Here is a 20854-nt window from a genome sequence, read left to right on the forward strand (position 1 = left end):
CCCACTCCATTCTGGTGTCTCTCAACCTCTCACACACTGTGGCAATCCATGGACCTGTGGCACCTTCAGCACCAGGGACAGCGCCCCAACCCAGCACCTAAGCTCTCCAAGTTCAGCACCCCTCAAGTTCCCCACTCCTCATAATGAGGGACAGCACAGCTGCACCTCATTCCCTCATCAGTCACTGCCTACAAAAGCAGAGCCACAGCAGCTCAGAGGGAGAGAACACTGACTGAGGGCAGAGGAGTGATAGCTTGTGTGCAGCATCACACAATGTCAACATGCACTAACCTGTTCTTTCTGTGTCCACAGTGCAGGAATAGGCAGTGACATCCCAGAGAAGCTTCCAGAGGCAGAAGAACCTCCAACGACTACAATCAGAGTTTTCCTTTTAGTTTTTCACTGTACCTTAAATGCCCAGCCATGCAAACCTGACTTCCTGTGTCTGACCCCTCTGATCTGGCTGTGCTACACATACAGGTCTCAGTGTGATTACCTCACATGGTGGAGCATGAGGGCACCTGAGACCGCTACCCAGCCCAGAAGGATCTGAGTGAGCTCAGGTCAGATGAGGAAGATGGACAGCTCCCTAGCACGCCTGCTTCAATCCCACACCCAGCCAGACCAGGACCTGGGCCCCATGCAGGACCTCCTCTCTCAACTGGTGACACAAATCACCCCATTAACCCTGAGGGCTGCTCCGGTGACTGTCCTCACCACGCTGACGCTGGAAGATGATATCACCTACCTGGAGAAGCAGAAGCAGCAGAACTACATTGATCACTTCATCCAGACGCTGGAACTTCCAGGTAACAGAAAAATGATGGTCGAGCAAGAGTCCAGGAAGACACAGCAGGCTCTGGTTCGTCCAGCCCACCAACCGCATCACCACCTTCACCACCCAGGCAACACCTGCTCAACCCCGAGGCTGTTTGGAGGCCGTGTCTGGAGGCCGTGTCTGGAGGCCGTGTCTGGAGGCCGTGTCTGGAGGCCGTGTCTGGAGGCCGTGTCTGGAGGCCGTGTCTGGAGGCCGTGTCTGGAGGCCGTGTCTGGAGGCCGTGTCTGGAGGCCGTGTCTGGAGGCCGTGTCTGGAGGCCGTGTCTGGAGGCCGTGTCTGGAGGCCGTGTCTGGAGGCCGTGTCTGGAGGCCGTGTCTGGAGGTGCTACACCTGCAGGGAGCGGGGTCTTCCTGTCTGAGTGCTAGTTGTCCAGGATTGTTCCATCTCTCACCGGTTCTGGCCAGCGGAGTCCACCATCCAAGGCTGGCAGCCAAGGGGAGACCAAGACGCCTGTGCTGCCCCCTCCTCTAGGGCCTCCTCTTCTCCCTCTCCCTCCTAGGAGGAAGAAGCTCCATCATGTCTGCAGAGTGCACAACCCACAGAGGAGCATCAGAGAGACCTCAGGTCGACCCAGCCACTACCAGAGACAGTACCCTGCTGACTGAATCTTCTGTCTCAGTGTGGTTGACAACACACTGTCCAAGACACACACACACACACATACCAAGACAGTGGTCGCTTTCATCTAAGTTTCACTATAATGCTGTCTCTCTTTCTGTCTCACCCTCCATAGCCTTTAGTGAACCATCTGTGGAAGAAGAGCAGCATGTAGAAGCTGTCATGTTCACACTGAGGATATTGCTCCCCTCCTCCTCCTCTTCCTTCTCCTCCTCATCTTCCTCCACCTCATTCCTCTCTTCCTCCCCTTGGCTCATCTCTTCTTCCCTCCCTTGGTTTCTCTTCCCTCGATGTTCTGCATGCGTTCCTCCATTCTCCCCCTTGTTCCTGTCCTCCTCCTCTTCAACTATCTTTGGCTGTGACGGCCTCCTGCTCCTCAGCCGTTAAGTGGATACACCTGGGCTGGTGTGTCTTTTCCCCTTTAAAAGGACGTCAAAGCAGAGAGAGGAGACTTCTTTTTGTCGGCAGCAAGTTTTGTTTTGCGTTGTGGCAACCTTTTTGACTTTTGTTAATACACACTTCAACACTGCTAACAATCATGACACACTTAATTTCTGTTAAATTAGTATTCTTTAATAAATTACCACAGCAGATAGTCCTCTCGCATGTGTTCCCCTTTGTTTTGTCACAACCACTGAGCCGGGTTCGTGACATGGCCGAGAAGATAAATTGTCAGGCGAGGTTCTAGGTTCTCTTGTAACGGGGGAATCCCACTCACACACACCATCAGCCCTACAAATAACCCCAGCAATAAGGAGTGCTACATCAACCCAGAGAAACAGGGAGGGCCAGCTTGGTGTGATGTGCAGTATATCAGGTGTCTTTACTGTATGTGGAAAGGTTATGTTTTTACAATGCATAAATATCCAATTAATTATTTGTATGTAAACCAATCAGAGGTTAACATTTTCGGGAATTTAGTAGCCGATTACCAGGTCAAGTATTCTGGTTGAGATAAGGCATAATGCATACCACTAAATTGGGGGAAGGCAGGTTGGAGAAGGTCTTGCTGAGACCATCATGAGGTCCTCTAATGGTGCTGCTGGGATTGCTACACGTGTTCTATGTAACCATGACGGCAGAGAAACTGTAACAGTGCACACAACAGTGGACCACTCCAAACCCAAACATTATTTAATAACTTTTTTATTAAAAATAATTCTGCTTTGGAAAGTAAATAAACGTATGAGAATCTCTCTGCAGTGCAGCTGGCAGCCTTCAGAGACTTGTTCAAACCATTCAAACTATAGGAAAGTTATGTTGAAGAACCAAAGAAGAATAAAAAAGGGGAGACTTTCACTAATAACCAGAAACAACTGTGTGTTCTTACGGTCTACTGTGCATCTCCACTCCTCATTCACTGCTACACCTGGCTTCTCATCCCCTCTTACTTCCAGAATGGATGGTTAGCAGATAATCAGAGTGAAATAGAATGGGTTATAGTGAAGAGAAGCATGAATTGAGGATGGAAAGCTATAGAGGGATAGAAAGAAAGAGAGATAGATGCATAGAGGTATAGGGAGATCGAGAGATAGATTTGAAAGGTAGGAGAATAGAGAGATGGAGGAATAGAGACTTAGAGAGACAGAAGGATGGTTGGGATAGAGATGGAAGGATACAGAGATTGAGCAATAGAGGAATAGATCAATAGGGATGGATGGATATAAAGTGAGTGAGATAGAAGTCTTACTGGATAGTGGGGAGGAGGGATAGAGATATAGAAGGATAGAGGGATAAAGAGATAGAAGAAAAGTGGGTTTAAAATCAACCAATGGTCCTTACCTCCTGATGCCATCTGGGCACACTTACAGCTGCAGCTGTCGTTGTCCCTGTCCTTGGTGCTGAACGGGGTACCAGGGTGGGTCAGACTGCTGGTCTTGCCCGCTGTGCCACTGAAGCCCTGGGTATGGAGGCTGGCAGAGAGAAGAGGAGGAGAGGGAGGGAAGGAGGGAGGAGGACAAGAATGATGGGATGAGGAAGGAGGGAGGAAGGGTGGAGAGAGTGGGTAACATTACATTACAACTAATCCATGCATTTGTTACATTCCGACTGGTATACTGTAATGTGTTGTTCTCCGGCCTCCCAATTACCTACTTGAAAATGTTACAGCGGGTGCAAAATGCTGCTGCTAGATTATTGACTAGAACCAGAAAGTTTGATCACATAACATCTACTCTCGTCTCTTTACACTGGCTCCCGATCCAAGCCAGAGCTGATTTCAAAGTTCTATTACTAACCTACAAATCTCTGCATGGTTTGGCTCCACTTCACCTCTCTGGTCCCCTTGCACCCTATCACCCCGTAAGGACACTTAGATCTCAAGATGCCAGCTATCTGGTGGTTCCCAAAATTAATTTTTAAAAAACTGCTGGAGGCAGGGTGTTCTCATATAGAGCACCTCTTCTCTGGAACAAATTACCTGTCTCAATTAAGGAGGCTGATACTGTTTCGACATTCATAATTAGGTTAAAAACGTTATTGTTCAGACTGCTAAGCGTACTATGACTGCTAAAGTATGTGTGTATGTACTTGGGGATCAAATGGCTGAGCGGTTAGGGAGTCGGACTATTAATCAGAAGGTTGTTGGCTCGATTCCCAGCCGTGCCAAATGACGATGTGTCCTTGAGCAAGGCACTTCACCCTACTTGCCTTGGGGGGAATGTCCCTCTACTTACCGTAAGTCGCTCTGGATAAGAGCGTCTGCTAAATGTAATGTACTTTCTATGTAAATCTGAAGTGTGGGTTTGTCTGTATATGTATCACATGTAACTTTTAAATAACAATTAAAGCTTCTATATGTTCATGTTGCCCCATCTAGATTTTACAAATAAAGTCAACCTGTTACTGTATGTTGTTACTGTTACAGTTTCTGTTACTGGTGGGTGAAGACGGGGGACGGGGCATTCTCATCCTTATTCGTATAAATGTAACTTATTTTAGAGTTCTTTCCCCTGGAACAGATTTCATGTCCCAACCGAGGGGACTGGCGCTGACTTAAGAGTCTAGGGCTGCATCTAATACCCTTTTTTGCTCTGCTAAATTGCTGCACTAGTCCACACTTGACCAGTGGGGATCTCATTCTAATATGACTGTAACTGTTAGCTGCTCCTGGCATTCTCTAATCCCTGCTCTCCCCTCTCTGCCCCCCCCCCCCCACACACACACACATCCCTTGTGGTGTGGGGGGTTTGAGCTGTCAGCACCTGCCTGGTCGTCGGTCTGCCAAAGCTAGACCTGGTCGCCAACCGGAAACCAGTCTCCAAGACGGGCAACATCGAGTTTCCTAGTCCCTTCCCACATCTACCAAGTTGAACAATGGATTTGGGTGTTTCAAAACCCATTGACACTTCCCTGCTGTATGACTATGTTAAGCCTGTGTTCTGCTCTTTTCTTTCACCAACCGTCTCTTGAGGAGGGGATCCCTCACTGAATTGCTCCTCCCAGGTCTTTAATGCCTGCATGAAATTATGGCATAGTGGCAATTGTTAAACTGTAGATTGTTCAGTACTGATCAATATATTTAATCAATGTGATTCTTTTACACGTAATTTGTACAATCAGACACTTGTAAAGATGTGCTTTTGACAGTTTGAAGATATAATTTGTTATGTTAGCCATAAAAAACATAAACAATAACAGCAAGACTTTCCCACATTGAGATGTGAATGCATTATGTTTGCAGAGGAGGATTCTCTCTCTCTTTATCACGTACATTAACACATTACCTGCCACAGTCCCTCCAACATGTAAGACCATAGACTCAACCATTTCACCACTCTGCAGTAACAGATTGCAAAGCTCAGTTACATTCTGGTACCTGTAGTTCTTGTCCTCTCCATTTATGTAGAAGTGGTCGTAGTGTGAGTAGGCTTGGTTCCCCTCTCCATCCTGCAGCAGGACATGCAGACTGTACTCCTGGGAGATGGTCACATGGTGGATGACATCATTCCCCAGCCAGTACTCTCCAGAGGGGTCCCCAAAACCCTGGGGATAGGGACAAGGAGAGAGGAGGGACAAACTGAGCCTGCATAAAGACATACGGGAGACATCTAGTGTCACACAGAATCTGTTTGTGTGTGTGTGAGACAGGGAGAGAGAGGGAGAAAGACAGAAAGAAAAGGGAATGAAGGAGAGAGATATAATTGAAGAAAAAGACAGATCATACAGAAAGAGCTCAGACAAACATGACAGATGCCAAGATGTAACACAAAAAGTTAAATCTGAAATGAATGTGTTTTAATTGTGGTTGAACTGTAAGTTCCTGTGTTGATTGTTATGGAATATCCTGGGAATAGTTTACAGTTTACAGACAAGGAGTTAAGTCAAGAGGGGGTGAAAGATTAGGAGGAACGTTTGTTTGACCTAAGGTGCTGACCACCTTGTGGGACAGTTGACCCTTGGGGATGGGTGGGAATTTTTTACGGCCTTCTATCCAAGATTCTTGATACAATGGGGTAGTTTGACCAGGGGGTGAAATCCGAAGACATGAAGTGTAGGTGATTTAAGAGTTAACAAGTTTTTGGGAATATGTTGATGTGAAGATGCTGGATTACCTTTACCTAATAAGACATCCATTGTGGAGAAGAAGTTATCCAATGTCTATATTGATTGATTGGCTGATGCCTAGGGAGATGCTTGACCAATTCCAGAGAAGTCCTTTATAAATGAAATCTGAAATTAGGTTGGGCATCAGGACTTGTGAGACTGTTTGGGCGAACGCTAATTGTGATCCCATCTGATACATGGACAGGTGGCTTGGTGTTATTGTATTATGTTTGTATTTTGATGATGGTTACGTTGGTATAAAGTTTTGTTTGAATTTATCTAATCTGGAAGGTCTTTATCACTCGGCTGAACGACATTTGCGTTATGTGTCCTTCAGTAGATCTGTCTCAGAGTACTCTGATAAGTATTTCACAGTATTGACTGAATAATTTGTATTAATCCGGAATTTTGAGTGCACAGTGTCTTCAGAATTATTGTCCATAACAACTGACACACACACAGCAGAGAGCAACCTTGGCTAAACGTTAGCTGAACATCAACACGCAACATCAACCAACCGATATCCAGCATCACCAGAGCCCCTGCCCTCTCACTGCACTGCCACGGCCAAATATATATCATTATGAAAGATGTGTGTGTATGTACTGTATGTGTGTGTGTGTGTGTGTGTGTGAGGAGGGGAGGGGCAGGACAGACAGGGAGGACAGAGCAGGTGTATAAACAGGGAGTGTGGAGGGAGGAACACACACGGGCGGCCAATCAAAACAACCACAGGTCACTGGGGATCGTGGGCCTGTCAGTATCCCACGCCCACACACACACACACACACACACACACACATACACACACACACATACACACATACATACACACACACACACATACACACACACACACACACACACACACTGATACTGATACTCTGATACTCTGCTGTGTTCAGTCTCTGATACTGTGCTGTGCTCTAATGATGCTCTTGTGATTCAATCTGAAGTGTTTGAAGCCTGTGGAAACATTCTTGACATGCCCCCAGTTGTTGCATGTCGTAATTGTTGTCTCTGTATTTCCATGGCAATACATCTCTGATGTACTCTATTGTGAATCCTTCTGAATAACACTCCTTAGATTATTTTCAAATGTACTGTTTTACATGTCTTGTGCACTGTTGTTTTGTGATTAGCCAAAACAGAGTTTTATAATACATAATATTATATATTTTAAAATATACCATGTATCATAAAGTGTTTTGTAGTCCTTGTAAACGTACAGTTTTGTAGTCCTTCCAGCCACGATGGAAGTCCACTGATCCGTCTTTGCGATGCTGTAGAACCGTCCAGCCTCCTCCTCTCGTCTTCATGTCACAAAACACCTGTGAGGGTGAGAACACATTCCTGGTTAGACCTGTAAACACCTGCAGAGGTGAACACACTCCTGGTTAGACCTGTTAACACCTGCAGAGGTGAACACACTCCTGGTTAGACCTCTTAACACCTGCAGAGGTGAACACACTCCTGGTTAGACCTGTTAACACCTGCAGAGGTGAACACACTCCTGGTTAGACCTGTTAACACCTGCAGAGGTGAACACACTCCTGGTTAGACCTGTAAACACCTGCAGAGTTGAAAACACACTCCTTAAGACCTCTAAACGCTGTAGATGACACAAATAACGATGTGTCTGTGATTGGGGGTCCTCACTAAAGCAATCTAGAAAATATCTGTTTCACTATCTAAGTATGATAAGCTAGCATACAGGCACACTTCAGGTAGTGCTGGCTAAACATTGTCGGGGCTCGAGGGATGGTCTAGTGGTCATTCTGTATTCTTTTCGAATCAGAGCGAGCTCAGCTGACGCTCATTTCTATCAGAGCCTTTTCTCTCCTCTTCACCACCTGCTCACTAATGTGAGGTATCGGCACCCAAGTCAGGATTGAGGTAGGCTAAGAAAACGAAACGAAAAAAGGTTTCTAAATAAAAGGACAACTCAAACATAATAACATGATTCCGATATATTACAGGCCAAAAATATATGATATAATATATTCTGGGGAAAAATGGTCTCGATCGCTGCCGCATGCTCACATTAGCTATTGATGTCCCTATCAAAGCTGGTATCAAACTTGCGTCCCTGAAGTGTTTGTATAGTGAGCAGGGGCCTGTGCCCCAGTCTAGCTTTATGTCTAGCAACGCGCCTGGCTAAAAGTGACAACTGATGATGAATGCACTCTTCATAGTAGTTGAGAATGTGTATCTTGATCTGCTAATCTGAGACAACACCTTCTTTGAAGTGTGAAGGTGGAGAGTGAGAGGCACCAGGGGTGACATCATGGAGAGAAGTTTCCTGAACTTGGAACAAGTTTGGTAAGTCTTGGAGAAAAGAGAGAAAAGGGAGAGAGGGGAGTGTACACCCGAGGGTGTCCTACACTGATATGACCCAGGTGTGAAAACCAACAGCCTGTTATGATCCCAGAGAGAGGAGAGAGAAAGAGAGAATGAAAGAAAGAGGGGGAAGGAGAGATAGAAAGAGAGGAAGAGAGAGAGAGAGAAATCCTGTCTTCAGTCACCCAAACGATCACTGTATGTTTTCTGTTCAACCTGATTACACATTCATCCTATGTAGATGTGTTTGGAAGGACGAACACTAATGAATCACAGCTATTCAACTCTCAGGCAGACAGAGAAATGTTGCCCAGTGGGGAAAATAGAGCTACATCTCAGTCTCTCTCAGGACTCACATGCAACAGTGAATGAATCAATCTCCTGGGTGGTGAAATGATCTGCATCTCTGACTGTGAAATACCTGTTAGTGGAAAAACTCTGTTCCGACTGTGTTCTTGATGGCTTGAAAGTATTTGTTTTGAGGTATTGCTTTTCCTACGCATTTGAAGGTCAACGGCGCAAACTATTGTATTCATCAAATACACAGAGTGACAGTGTCTTCTAGACAATGAAATGCTTGAGATATTGAGAGTTGTAGTACTGCATGTGTAAAGTGGAAAAACAACTTGGAGTTGAACAGAAGTTGTTACAGTTTTTTTCAATCGCTATGACAGTTTTTTCAATACCTTTAACAAGTTTTCTAAACTCTTGACACAGTTAGCAGAACATCCGCCTGTGTTGGCCATACAATTAACACATTTCTTGTTGCTTTGACACAAAATGCATAGAGTAAACACAAATTTTTAATGCTTGAACTTCTTTTACACACAAGCTCCACCAAGACCAAAACAATCGATTTTTACGGACCAATTTACCAATGCTTTAACACTGTTTGTCAGAACAGATAACACTATGTTCAAAACCTAATTTATTGGCTAAAGTCAAAGTGAACAGCTGTTCATATTGTGAATTGAAACACAAATATATCCCCTGTATTTTATTCCATTGCTACTGAGAAAAAGCTGGTTGAAGTTATGCAAATACTGTAAATTACAGTTGATTCCCAACTAGGAAACACTATGGTGTTGAGGTTCTTTCAATCGCATGACTATATGGTACATATACTGCAAAGTGGAGCTCTTTGTGCTGATCTTGTGTGGAAAAAAAACAATATAGAGAAACACGAAGAAAGTAAGAATACAGTATAGTAATACCTGCACGGAGGAGAGGAAGACAAGTACCAGGACAAGGGAGAAGAGTGGGACAAGGGCAAGGGAGAGGAGTTAGAATGTGAGGTGGCGCTCAGAGAAAGGCCAGAGCTAGGGTAATACTGTAAATGGCAGCTATATTGCATATTTCTTGCAGTAATGTCCTGTTGCAAATGAAGCCTTTACTGCAGCAATTATGTTTCTGGCTTCTTTTTTTTCAATACAGTAACCATACATTCTATAAAGCTATTCTGACATCGTCATTCATTTTTTGTTCTGAATTTCTGCAGCAAAAGAAACAAAATGCATGCATTTTCTAAACCCAACAAAACAAAAATGTAGAGGCTTAAAAAAAAACTGCATTGCAAACACAATCTATAATCCATATACTGTGAGACCTGACACATACCTGCATAAATGAATGCAGTTTCTGTAATTCCATCTGATGTTAGTGTTTTTTATGACATTGTGCTATGATTGACTAAATGTTACTGTGAAAAGAGAACGTGTGTTAGTGTTTGGTAGACATGGTGTCATTTTTAGTATATTTTTGTGTTATGACAATTAGTGTTTGAGCTTAGTTTACAATGTGTGATTTTGAGTATGAAATTAACAGTTTTGCCAATTGTGTGTGGTAGGTGTGTTGTTGCGTTAAGAGTTTAGAAAAATTGTTAAAGGTATTGAAAAAACTGTCATAGCGATTGTAAAAAACTGTAAAAGGTTATCAAAAAGTCAAGAAAAATTTTACATGTTTTCAGGTAAAAGAAAGACAAATGTGGCCAAACTGATATCAAAGAAGGAACGACATTTGGTTGCACAGTATGTTAACAACATGATTCCCTTTGTCAGGAGTTCAATAAAGTTGCTGTGACTCAGTAGCCTCCTGAAGATTTAAATAGGAATCACAAATAGTTTATTTGAATAAGGTATGACCTTTATCACCTCCACCATGAGATTGTCGGATGTGTGAGTCATCCATCCATCTATTCCATCTATTTATCTATCGATCAGTATATTGATTGATATATCGATTTAGCAATATATTGATAGATAGATATATTGATACAGTATATACAAATACAGTGTATTTATGTCAAAGACTAAAAGTTTGGGCCCAAGATTGACCTCTGACCTTGATGGTGCGTGTGGAGTTGGGGAGCCGTATGCTGTAGACGCCGCTCTCTGTGACCCCTGACCTGAAGAGCTCAGCACAGTCCCTCAGACTGGACCCCTCCTCTATAGGAGGGCTGGAGATTTCTAGAACAACAACATTCACATTCTGATCAACACATCAGCAAAAATCAACCTTAGTAACTTCAGAAATGACGAATGACTTTTAGTAAATCATGTAAAAGTAATGTTGATATACTGTATACAATATAATGTTCACATCAATTTACTGTAAGTCATTTGTGCACCTGAACTCTTTTAATCATGTTTAGATCTAACAAGATTGAACATATTCATAAGCAGCGTGTTTGAAGTTAGAACAGCTTGATTCCTCGACCTCCACACATCCCCAGCCCAGAGTCTCACCGTTGCAGTGTGTGACCAGAGCCAGGAGCTGCTGCACAGTGTCTGTGAGGGAGGCCTGCTGTCTCTGCAGCAGGCTGCTGTTGTGGCTGGAAGCCCCCAGCCCAGTCTGCAGCTGCCCCACCAGCCAGCTCTGCCTCTCCACCAGCTCCATCAGGTCCTGCTGCTCCCTCTGGTGCCTGGCCTCCAGGGAGGAGACCCTCTGCTCAAGGAGACTGGGGGACACACGGGGGGTGTGCAGGTGCGGGGGAGGGGGGTGAGAATTGGAGAGGAGTGGGGATTGAGGAGTGAAGAGGAGAGGGAATTGGAGAGGTGTGAGGTCAGAAGAAAGAAGCAAAAAGAGGAAGAAGCAGTAAAGGAGAGGAGTAGGTGGTGGAGATAGGAGAGAGGAGAGGAGAGTAAAGATAATTAGAGAAGTGGGGATTGAGGAGAAGAGGGAGGATTGGAGAGGAGTGGGAATGAGAGAGAAAGACAATTAGGAGAACAGAATAGAGGAGAGGACACAGTAAAGCAAACAAGAGAAGTGATGGAGTGAAAAGAGGAGAGGAGATGAAGGCTAAAGGAAACCTTGTCGTTTATCCATTTCCATTTTGCAGCACAGGGCACACAATAGAATGAGCACCCAGCCTGGATGGAGAAGATGGCTGAGTGATGGAGGGAGGGTAGAGTCTCATTGGTTCAACACCACAGAAACACCTGTACAGCAGTAGTGTCTGCAGATGGACTTGCAGAGCAGGCTCTCAATCACCACCCAGAGGCAGGGATATGACCGGCCACCGTCTTTGTGTGTGTGTGTGTGTGTGTGTGTGTGTGTGTGTGTGTGTGTGTGTGTGTGAGAGAGAGAGAGAATTACATTGTGAATGGAGACGAAGAGAGATTGGGTTTATACAGTGTGTGTGTGTTTCTGTGCACGTGTATGTGTGTGTCTGTGTGTATGTGTGTGCATGTTATTGCTAGCTGCAAATGAACATCATAAATCCCCGTCCTGATCTTTATAGCTGTGACTAACGACACTGCGGCCATCATTTATTGAAACAATCCAGCCGCCCTGATTGGACAAGCTACTTCCCAGCATTCCGCTCCATCGCCACGCTCTCCAACATGTTCCCTCCATCTCTCACCGCTACACACACACACACACACACACACACACACATTTCTGCTCACACCCCCCGAGGACACTTGTCTCTGTGAATATCGATCTCAATGGCACTTTTATTTCACATTGTCTTTGTGTAAGAACACTTGGCCAGCCAATCCACCGTGAAGCACGGCATGTGCTGACTTGTGATTGGACGAGGGTGAGGGGGAGATGATGTCATGATCCAGGAAGGTTTCAATTGTTTAAAGAGGATCGTGTTTTTTTTTTTTTTTTTAGATTCTGAGTGAAGCATGTCTTTGACTTTTTCTCAAGACGCTTGAAGATGGGAAAGCATTTTGCTCATTAGAACGTTACAGACTTTTAACATGACATCTCTCTCTTGCCCGCTCTCTCTCTCTCCTTCTTTCTTCCTCTCTCTCTCTCTCTCTCTCTCTCTCTCTCTCTCTCTCTCTCTCTCTCTCTCTCTCTCTCTCTCTCTCTCTCTCTCTCTCTCTCTCCTCCTTTCTCACCCTCTTACTCCGTCTCTCTCTCTTTATCTCTGTCTTCTGTCTCTCTCTCTCAGCCTTGGGAAGGGATAGGGCCACATGTTCTGGTAGTACATTACCAGAACATTTCTCACAGATTAGCATGTCAATTGTTGAAAAAACTCTTCTTGTTGAGTGGGCGGTGGATCAAAGCTCACTCACAGACCCCCGAGGCTACAACAGTAGCCCCTCTGAAAAGCAACCAGAGATTCATTCCTCTTCTTCATTCATCCTCTTCTTTCTCTTTTCCTTCCTCTTCCCTCTCCTCCTCTTCTCTTCTTCTTTCTCTTGCAAGTAATCTCCTTTCTCTTTGTCCACCATCTACTGACGCATCATGAACCTGGTGTAAGCATGTACGGTGGGGGCGAAGGGTCAAACAGACCCAGATGGGCAACTGTTGGCCGGGAGGCTAGGATGTTAAACAAGCAGATAGACAGACATTGTATATACATTCTCTACACACACAAACACACACGCATACACAGGCAAGTATACACACACACATGCACATATGAGAATACAGACACACACAGGTGAGAATGTAGACACACGAATATATAACGCACACACACAAGTAAGAACACAAAAAAACACAACTGAGAATACACACACACAAGCACAGGTAAAAATGTATACACACACACAGGTGAGAATATACACATAAAGGAATAAAAGGAATTTGCACTCCAATAAAGGGTTTGCGAGAGTACACCAACACAAAAATACATACATCCAAACACACAGTTCACATACTCTCTTCACACTGTGCAGATACACACACATACGCAGAAACACACATAGTCACACACCTATGCAGACACACGCACACAAACGTTTACTTGTTTTTGAGGTTGAGTCGTGAGATCTCCTGGGTCTGCAGCAGGATGTGGTTCTCCAGGCGGCTGGTGAACAGAGAGTACTCCAACAGCTGGATCTCCAGCCTGCTGGTTTGGTTCAACACCTACAAGAGGGAGGGATGGAGGGAGAGAGGTATGGAGGTATGGAAGAAGGAAGAGAGGGATAGAGAGATGAATATATTATGGGAGGGAGGTATAAATGGAGGGAGTAAGAGATGGATAGAGAGAAAGAAGAACAGGGAAGGGTGGAGGTTGAGAAGATGTATGTATGGATGGATGGATGAAAGAGGACGAAAGGAGGGAACGAGAAAAAACAGAGGATAGTTGAAGGAGGGATAGATAGATGAACAGTTCAATAGGTGGATAGGGAGCTGGATTTTATCGACAGTGAAAAGAGAAGGCTGACACGTCAATCCACCTGTGTTTTGAAATAAACAGCTAAAAGACAAATATTTGCTCTGGTTGCCTCATCATGCATCACTACAGGGACAGCTAACAAAAGGAGAGTGAGAGAGAAGGATGCTAAAGCTACAAAGGATGAGAATTGTGAGGGATTAAAACAATCTGTAATAACAGCCATGGCATATCTACAGCCACATCTGTGTTGTGGTACTGTGGGGACTTGTGTTTGAACTGGCTAGTTGTCAGTCACCTAGCTTGACCTAGAACGTCAATCAGAGTTTACTCAGCCCAAATATCACCTGTTACAAAGAGACGGTCACAAACTGTTGACCTGAACTTTTGTCTAGCCTTTTCCCAGAGTGCATAACCCATCAGATTCAATTTAACTTGTGACTTTAAAGTCTTGCTAAAATATGATAACTTCCTCGTAGGCAGTTTGAGTATTGAAGTTGCTATAATTTTAGCAATTGTTAGCTACTAAAATTAACACTTTGTTGATCATTTTAACTCTAATTTCCACACTAGAATCAGTTGATGTATAATTAGCAAGCTGTAAGCTTTTTAGAGTTGTTTCTTACACTTAAGCTACAGTTGCTAACGTTACCTAACCATTAGCTACTAAGAGGTCAGTAACAATAATACAGTTACAAGACCAAACTATTTTCCACTTGGCTGCTTGTTATTGGCTGACCTGGGTCTCCACATCCGTCAGTTTGCGGGTCTGCTCAGCTGATTGGCTCAAGAGGTTGGTTCCCATTTCCAACATGGCCGCCGTCTGGGTGTGGACGGCGTTCCTCTTCATCTCCTCCATCCTGGAACGCACGTTTTCCTGGATGTAGTTCTCTAGCTGCTCACAAGAGACACAGGACTTTTATCCAAATCTTTACATTCCATTACCATTATCTTAACATTTGCATTCAATAACTTATCTAAACCTATACATTCCATTTACATTAGCCTATTGACTTGTGGGTGTGGGACTCGAACCCATGAGGAAATGTACACAGTAATGCAGGAGTGGAACCAGCAGTGGGGTGTGGAACTCGAACCCACAACACACTGTACACTGCAAAACACTGCAGGATGGAACATGACCTTGTTGGGATGAGTAGGATTTGTAACCCACCCAGGAGCCCCACATACACATCCCTGTCATCCCTGCCTGGTCCTTGTTGCAGAGGAGCTACTAAGCTCCTGCTGAGTTAGTCACATTTTGCCTGTGGAGGTTCAGTTGGCAAAATATAATCTGAACTGTAATTCATCCCTGCTCTATCTAACTGTATTCATAATCCCTCTTCTGAAAACACAGTAAGGAAGCACAGCATTCCACACGTGTGTCCTGCTGGTGCAAGTGCACGTGGGAGTTGGAGTTCATTAATTACCTTTCATATTGCACTTGATTGCTTTATCCTGGAGTGGCTTGGAGGACACAATACACGACACAATGGACACAGACACAATACAATCACACACACACACACACCTAATGTAGAAAACACACAAACATACATACTTCAATCCATCCAAAACCCGTTGTACTTTATAGGAGTAGTAAAAATAGAGGCCCATCCGTCTCAGGGCCATAAACAGATTTATGTATTGATGTGGCTACTTTGTGAGAACAGAACATGCTAGACTAATCCACACGTCACTCTCTGGTGTTTTTGTTCAAACGTTTCCATTTCTGAGTTACGGAATTCACCCTAGCAGGAGCTGCTTGGAACTTAGCAATAAATCATGGCTGGGTATTGTAAGGTACACATCCATATTTATGTCTCTGAAGAGAAGATGTACAAATTTAGTCTAAAAGGAGAACATTCTTCAGAATAATTCTGCTAATAGGTGGGTAGCCACAGCAATGAGGGGTGAGTGTATTCAAACAATGCTATGATTATTGGTTTTCACAATAAACTGTATTATTCTGAGAAGCGTAGTTATAAGCACAATAGACACCGGCCACTAGTGCGCCTTCAGTTTTCAATCAAATACCTTATAAGGACAAGAAAAAATAAAGATAAATCAGCATAAAATTGTTGACTTTGGAGTGATTTCTGGCTCTATAATTTATTTATTTCTGTCTTTCTTTCTTTCTCTCTCTTTCTCACTATCTTGTTCTTTTTCTCTCTGTCTCTCACTTTTTTTGTCTCTCACTCTCTGTAAACCTAAATATATCCTTGCTACTGTGATGTATAGAGACATCTGAACAGGAAAGAAATACATGATGAGCAGAGCTGGGAGAAGAGATTACAGTAGTAGTGGATTACCCTCTGCCTTCAACCCTCAAAAGGGAGGAATATATCTGTCTTTCTCTCCCTCTCTTCCTCTATTCATCTTTCTGTCACTCTCAATCTTTCTCTCCCTCTCTGTCTTTGTCTCCCTCACTCTTTCGCTCTTTTTCTCTCTCTCTCTCTCTCCCTCTCTATCTCTATATCTCTCTCCCTCCTCCCTCTTTCTCTTCCACAGATATCAGAACACAGCCCAGCGTGTCTCCATCACAGTACATGATGTAGTTCACTCCCTGAGGTCAATACAAACTCCCTCCTCTGCTGTCAGAAACACAGCCAGCTAGTAGATCCTCTGTGTGTGTGTCTGTATGAAAACACACGTGTGTGTGTGTGTGTGTGTGTGTGTAAATCTCAAGCATTAGGCCCACAAAGAATGCTGTCTGAGAAGGAATATAAATGGATAGCAGAGGTGTAAATCAGCTTAGATGATATCCACCACTTGATGTCTTCATTTGCTGAGTCAATAGGATCATTGTTCTCTATCTGTAAGAGTTACACAGACAAGGGAGTTTGCAACTGTGTGTGTGTGTGTGTGTGTTGTGTGTGTGTGTGTGTGTGTGTGTGTGTGTGTGTGTGTGTGTGTGTGTGTGTGTGTGTGGGTGTGTGTGTGTGTGTGTGTGAGAGAGAGTTTCGTTGAGTAAAGACAGAAAGAGAGAGTTAAAAGCTTTTAGTACATTTAGCTAGTTTAAAAGAAATATGGTCTTAATGAAATTAACTTAATTATTATATGAACAAAGCTGGCCACTTAAATCTCCTTAATCTCCAGACTATAATGCAGGATACAATTAACTCTACCAACAATTAACACATCAGAGACCACACACACACACTCACACAGCTGCTGGGGGGAGCAAAGCACACCACATGGGGGGTGTGGGGGAGGATGGAACAATCCCACAATGATGTGTTCTGGGAACACTACTAAAATAATCTGGAACTCTTAAAACTGAATATTGCAACCCTGATTTAAGAACTCACTGTAGTAACATGCTGGATCGTGTGTGAGTGTGGGTGTCTGGGGTGTTAGTGTGTGTGTGTTAGTGTGTGTGTGTGTGTGTGTGTTAGTGTGTGTGTGTGTGTGTGTGTGTGTGTGTGTGTGCGTGTTAGTGTGTGTGTGGGGGGGGGGGGGCAGTCTTGGATGTGTGTGTCTGCATTTGTACAGCAAGACTATTGCCAAGATTATCCCCATTTTAGAAACACACATACACACAATCGAACACAGATATAACACTATTGATTGAAAGCAGTCTCTCCCAGCTACACAGCAGGTCATGAACAGCAACAGGATCTATGCAAGACAGCAATGTGTTGAAAGATCTTGTTTTATTCTTGTCCCTAACCCTGACAATAGTCATTCCAGGTGCCCCAAACTGTCACTGGCCGGGTTTCCCAGATTCGTTAAGAAGCTCTTAACACTACGAGCTTTTTAGAAGCATTCTAAGAACGTTCTAGAGCGCTCTTAGAACGTTCTTACTGTAAGAAGCTCTTAGCGTTAAGAGCTTCTTAACAAATCTGGGAAACCCGGCCACTATCTCAAGCCCTAAGAAGAGAAGGTCCAGGGGCCCAGACTGTCCCCAGCTCCATCAGAAGCTGCCTCTCACAGGGGCTCTCCAGTGTTTGTTTAGAAATCCCACCATCGCCAGGCTAAAACCAATCATTTATGCAAACAGTCATCCAGGTGGTGAAAGACATTGAGAGGCTCACACTGGATACAATGAGAAGGAGCCAGGTGGGTGGCCTGGCTGGTTCTGAGTGAAGGTGAATGACAGGGAGAGAGAAAGGAGTGTAGATGAGAAAGAGAGATTGGTTGAGGGACTGAGAGAAAGGGAGAAAGAGAGAGAGGTGGCAGGAACACCCTAACTGGATAGGTGCATAGTTTTACCCTCTTGTAATCTACTGTTGCGGTGATACAAGACTTTGCTATTAGTTTGACGAGCTTCACACACACCCACATATAATACACACACACTCTTCAAGTGTTTATGGAAAATTCCCGGGGAAGCTTGTTGGTAGCCTCATTTCCAGTTCACAGTCTGTATGTCAGATTGACAACACACAAGGGACACAGCTGGTGTATGTGTGTGCGTGAATGTGTGAGTGTGTCTGTGTGTGTCTTTGTGTGTGTGTGTGTGTGTGTGTGTGTGTGTGTGTGTGTGGGAGGGAGGGAGGGAGTTAAGACAGGCCAACCAGGGAATAACACCAGACACATTTTTCATCTTTACTGTAACACTGAGATGAACCAACACCAAAGTTGGAGAGCAGAGAGATCCATTTAAGGATGACAGAAAATAAAAGAAGAGCCAAAGAGGGAAAAAAGTGGAAGCGATAGAGGAAGGGGTTAGAACACAAAACAGAAAGGTATCTAGAGAGACATCAAATAATATCTAATCATCCATTTACAGTGTATTCTCAAGAGACTGGGGTGGTAGGTTTTACGTTTGTTTTAAGAGAAAGTGTTGTGATTTAACACCATGGTTTACTACTCACAGAGACTAAGACAAAGGCAGAGAGGAAAAGAACACACTTCACTAGCTCTGAAAGTTCTCAAATTAGGATAAATGCCCTTAGTTGGCCTTTAAAATGTAAATACATGAACACAAAAGCCTTTGAACAGGCTGTGGGTCAGATAAACAGCATGTCTGCCAGAGAAGCCGTCTGTGAATAGAGGACAGGGTGGGGTAGCACTCTCTCTGAGAGGAGGGAGGAAGAGAGAGATGGAGAGAGAGGAGAGAAGGAGAGAGGATGAAGGGGAACAGGGCAGGATGAAGGAGAGCAAGGAGAGAGAGAGAAGGGACAGAGGAGAAAAGGTCGAGGTTTAGGGAGAAGGAGACAACAGGATGGAGTATCAGATAGTCTCTGGTTGACAGACAAACTCTGATCTCCACCCTGATAACGTTAGCAGCTCAAACACTATTGTCCACTCAGCAGCAATCTCACAGTACCAGCATGCCGGTTCAGAATAAAGTGCACATGGCACAGACATAGTAAAGGTACATGACCCGTGAACTAGAATTGTTCAGAAGTGTTAAAATATATAAATAGATAGTTCATTGGCAAGGCAAGGTTTGTGCTTGTGAAAGCTCTTCAATCCCTTCAATTACTAGTTTTTGTTTAAATGAACTAAAACAGTATTTTGAGGCGTGTGTGTGTTTCTGTCTATGTGTATGTGTGTGTGTGTGTGTGTGTGTGTGCATGTGTGACAGAGGAACACTACTGGTTTAATGGTCTGATGCATATTTGGCTGATATGCTAAATGTCTTGTATTTCCTCTCATGCTATAGGAACTCCTGGCTACCCAATGGTCTTAAATAGAGACTCTCTCTCTCTCTCTTTCTATCACACACATACACACACACATACGCATATTGTCAGAAGGCCAAAAGAACACTGAGTATCCAGTTTATTATAAATGATCACAAAAAAACGTTACTGATGAGGCCTTGTCAACTCTACTGAGAAGTCTGTGTCATCATTATCAAGTCATCATCTGTTTGATGATGGCTTTCACTACATCATACAGACTGCTGGAAGAGGAGAGGGTGAAGCAGAGAGGAGGGTGAGAGAGAGAGGAAAAGGAGGGAGGGAGATAGAGGATGGAGAGATTGAGAGAGTGAAGGAAGGAGTTGGGGTAAGGAGAGAAGGACAGAAGATGGATAGGATGGAGGGAGATAGAAAGAGAGAGAAGAAGGAGAGAGGGAGAGGAGATGAGAGGACAAGAGAGCAGAGGAGAAGAAGACCCTTGAGAAGACTATACCAGTCATTGTTAGCCAACACACACACAAACACACCAAACACATAAACCAAACACACGCACCAACATGTACACAAAGGCACTAAGCACACAAACACCAACACAAATACACCCACCCCCCCCTTCCCCCAGCCCCTGAGGTACCTTACCTTCTGCAGCCACAGTGTGTTATTCTCTGTAGCGCTCTCCAGGACCTCAAGCTTTCTCTGGTGCCAGGAGGGCCGTGGCTGGCCACCACCCCCCTCAGGTTGGCCTGTGCCTGGGGCTGGGGGAGAGTCCCTCTGGAGGGAGTTGGTGACCTGGAAGTCCTTGAGGGGCGAGCAGTGGTCGACCTCGGGCAGCAGGAAGGTGTAGCTGCAGGGGCCATGCTGCACGCGATATGGGCGCCGCTCTGAACCAATCACCACAGCCGACAGGTAGACGAGGTAGGTGAGGGACAGGGCGAGGGGGAGGCCCATGTCGGGCACGGGGGAGGAGGGGGAGAGGTGAGGGTTGAGGGGTGGGGAAGGTGTGTCCGGTGAGTGTGCACCTACTGTCTTAGTCTCTGTTGACTCAGTTGTTCTCTCTCTCTTCTCTCTTTCTCGCTCTCTTTCTCGTTCTCTTTCTCTCTCTGGATCTGTTAAAAACACACCAGGCTTCTGTCTGGCTGCTGTGTATCCTCCAGTTTAGTCCTGTATCTCTCCTGTGGCAGATACATCCAGCAGTCTTCCCCAAAACTCAGCAGTGCTCCATCATCCCTGCTGTGTGCTGTCAGGACAGACAGACAGGCAGACAGACAGGCAGACGGTTGCTGGGGCTGGACGGCTGCAGGGAGATGGGATGTCTTCCTGTTTGCCCCCAGCAGATCTTCG

At 44.7% G+C, this 20854-nt stretch overlaps 1 protein-coding gene across 1 annotated transcript; it reads right to left on the bottom strand.

The window, feature by feature from the left end:
* Positions 1 to 1305: 1305 nt before the first annotated feature.
* On the bottom strand, positions 1306 to 20461 carry LOC146294949 (angiopoietin-2-like). The gene is made up of 9 exons (XM_084695936.1): positions 20153 to 20461; positions 14659 to 14814; positions 13548 to 13669; positions 11086 to 11297; positions 10682 to 10806; positions 7231 to 7332; positions 5274 to 5440; positions 3239 to 3369; positions 1306 to 1358 (listed from the first exon to the last, which is right to left on the bottom strand). The coding sequence occupies exons 1-9, from the start codon at positions 20459 to 20461 to the stop codon at positions 1306 to 1308; spliced, it is 1377 nt and encodes a 458-aa protein (XP_084552062.1).
* Positions 20462 to 20854: the final 393 nt, after the last annotated feature.

Source organism: Hypomesus nipponensis, chromosome 4 (genome assembly GCF_054491055.1).
Source record: "Hypomesus nipponensis isolate SF chromosome 4, ASM5449105v1, whole genome shotgun sequence".
Classification (NCBI taxonomy): Eukaryota; Metazoa; Chordata; class Actinopteri; order Osmeriformes; family Osmeridae; genus Hypomesus; species Hypomesus nipponensis.

Coding starts and splice junctions, on each gene's coding strand:
- LOC146294949 (XM_084695936.1), bottom strand. CDS start 20,461: ATGGGCCTCCCCCTCGCCCTGTCCCTCACCTACCTCGTCTACCTGTCG. Junction 14,815..20,152: donor ACACACTGTGGCTGCAGAAG/GTAAGGTACCTC, acceptor TCTTGTGAGCAG/CTAGAGAACTACATCCAGGA. Junction 7,333..10,681: donor ACTCCACACGCACCATCAAG/GTCAGAGGTCAA, acceptor TCACCCTCACAG/GTGTTTTGTGACATGAAGAC.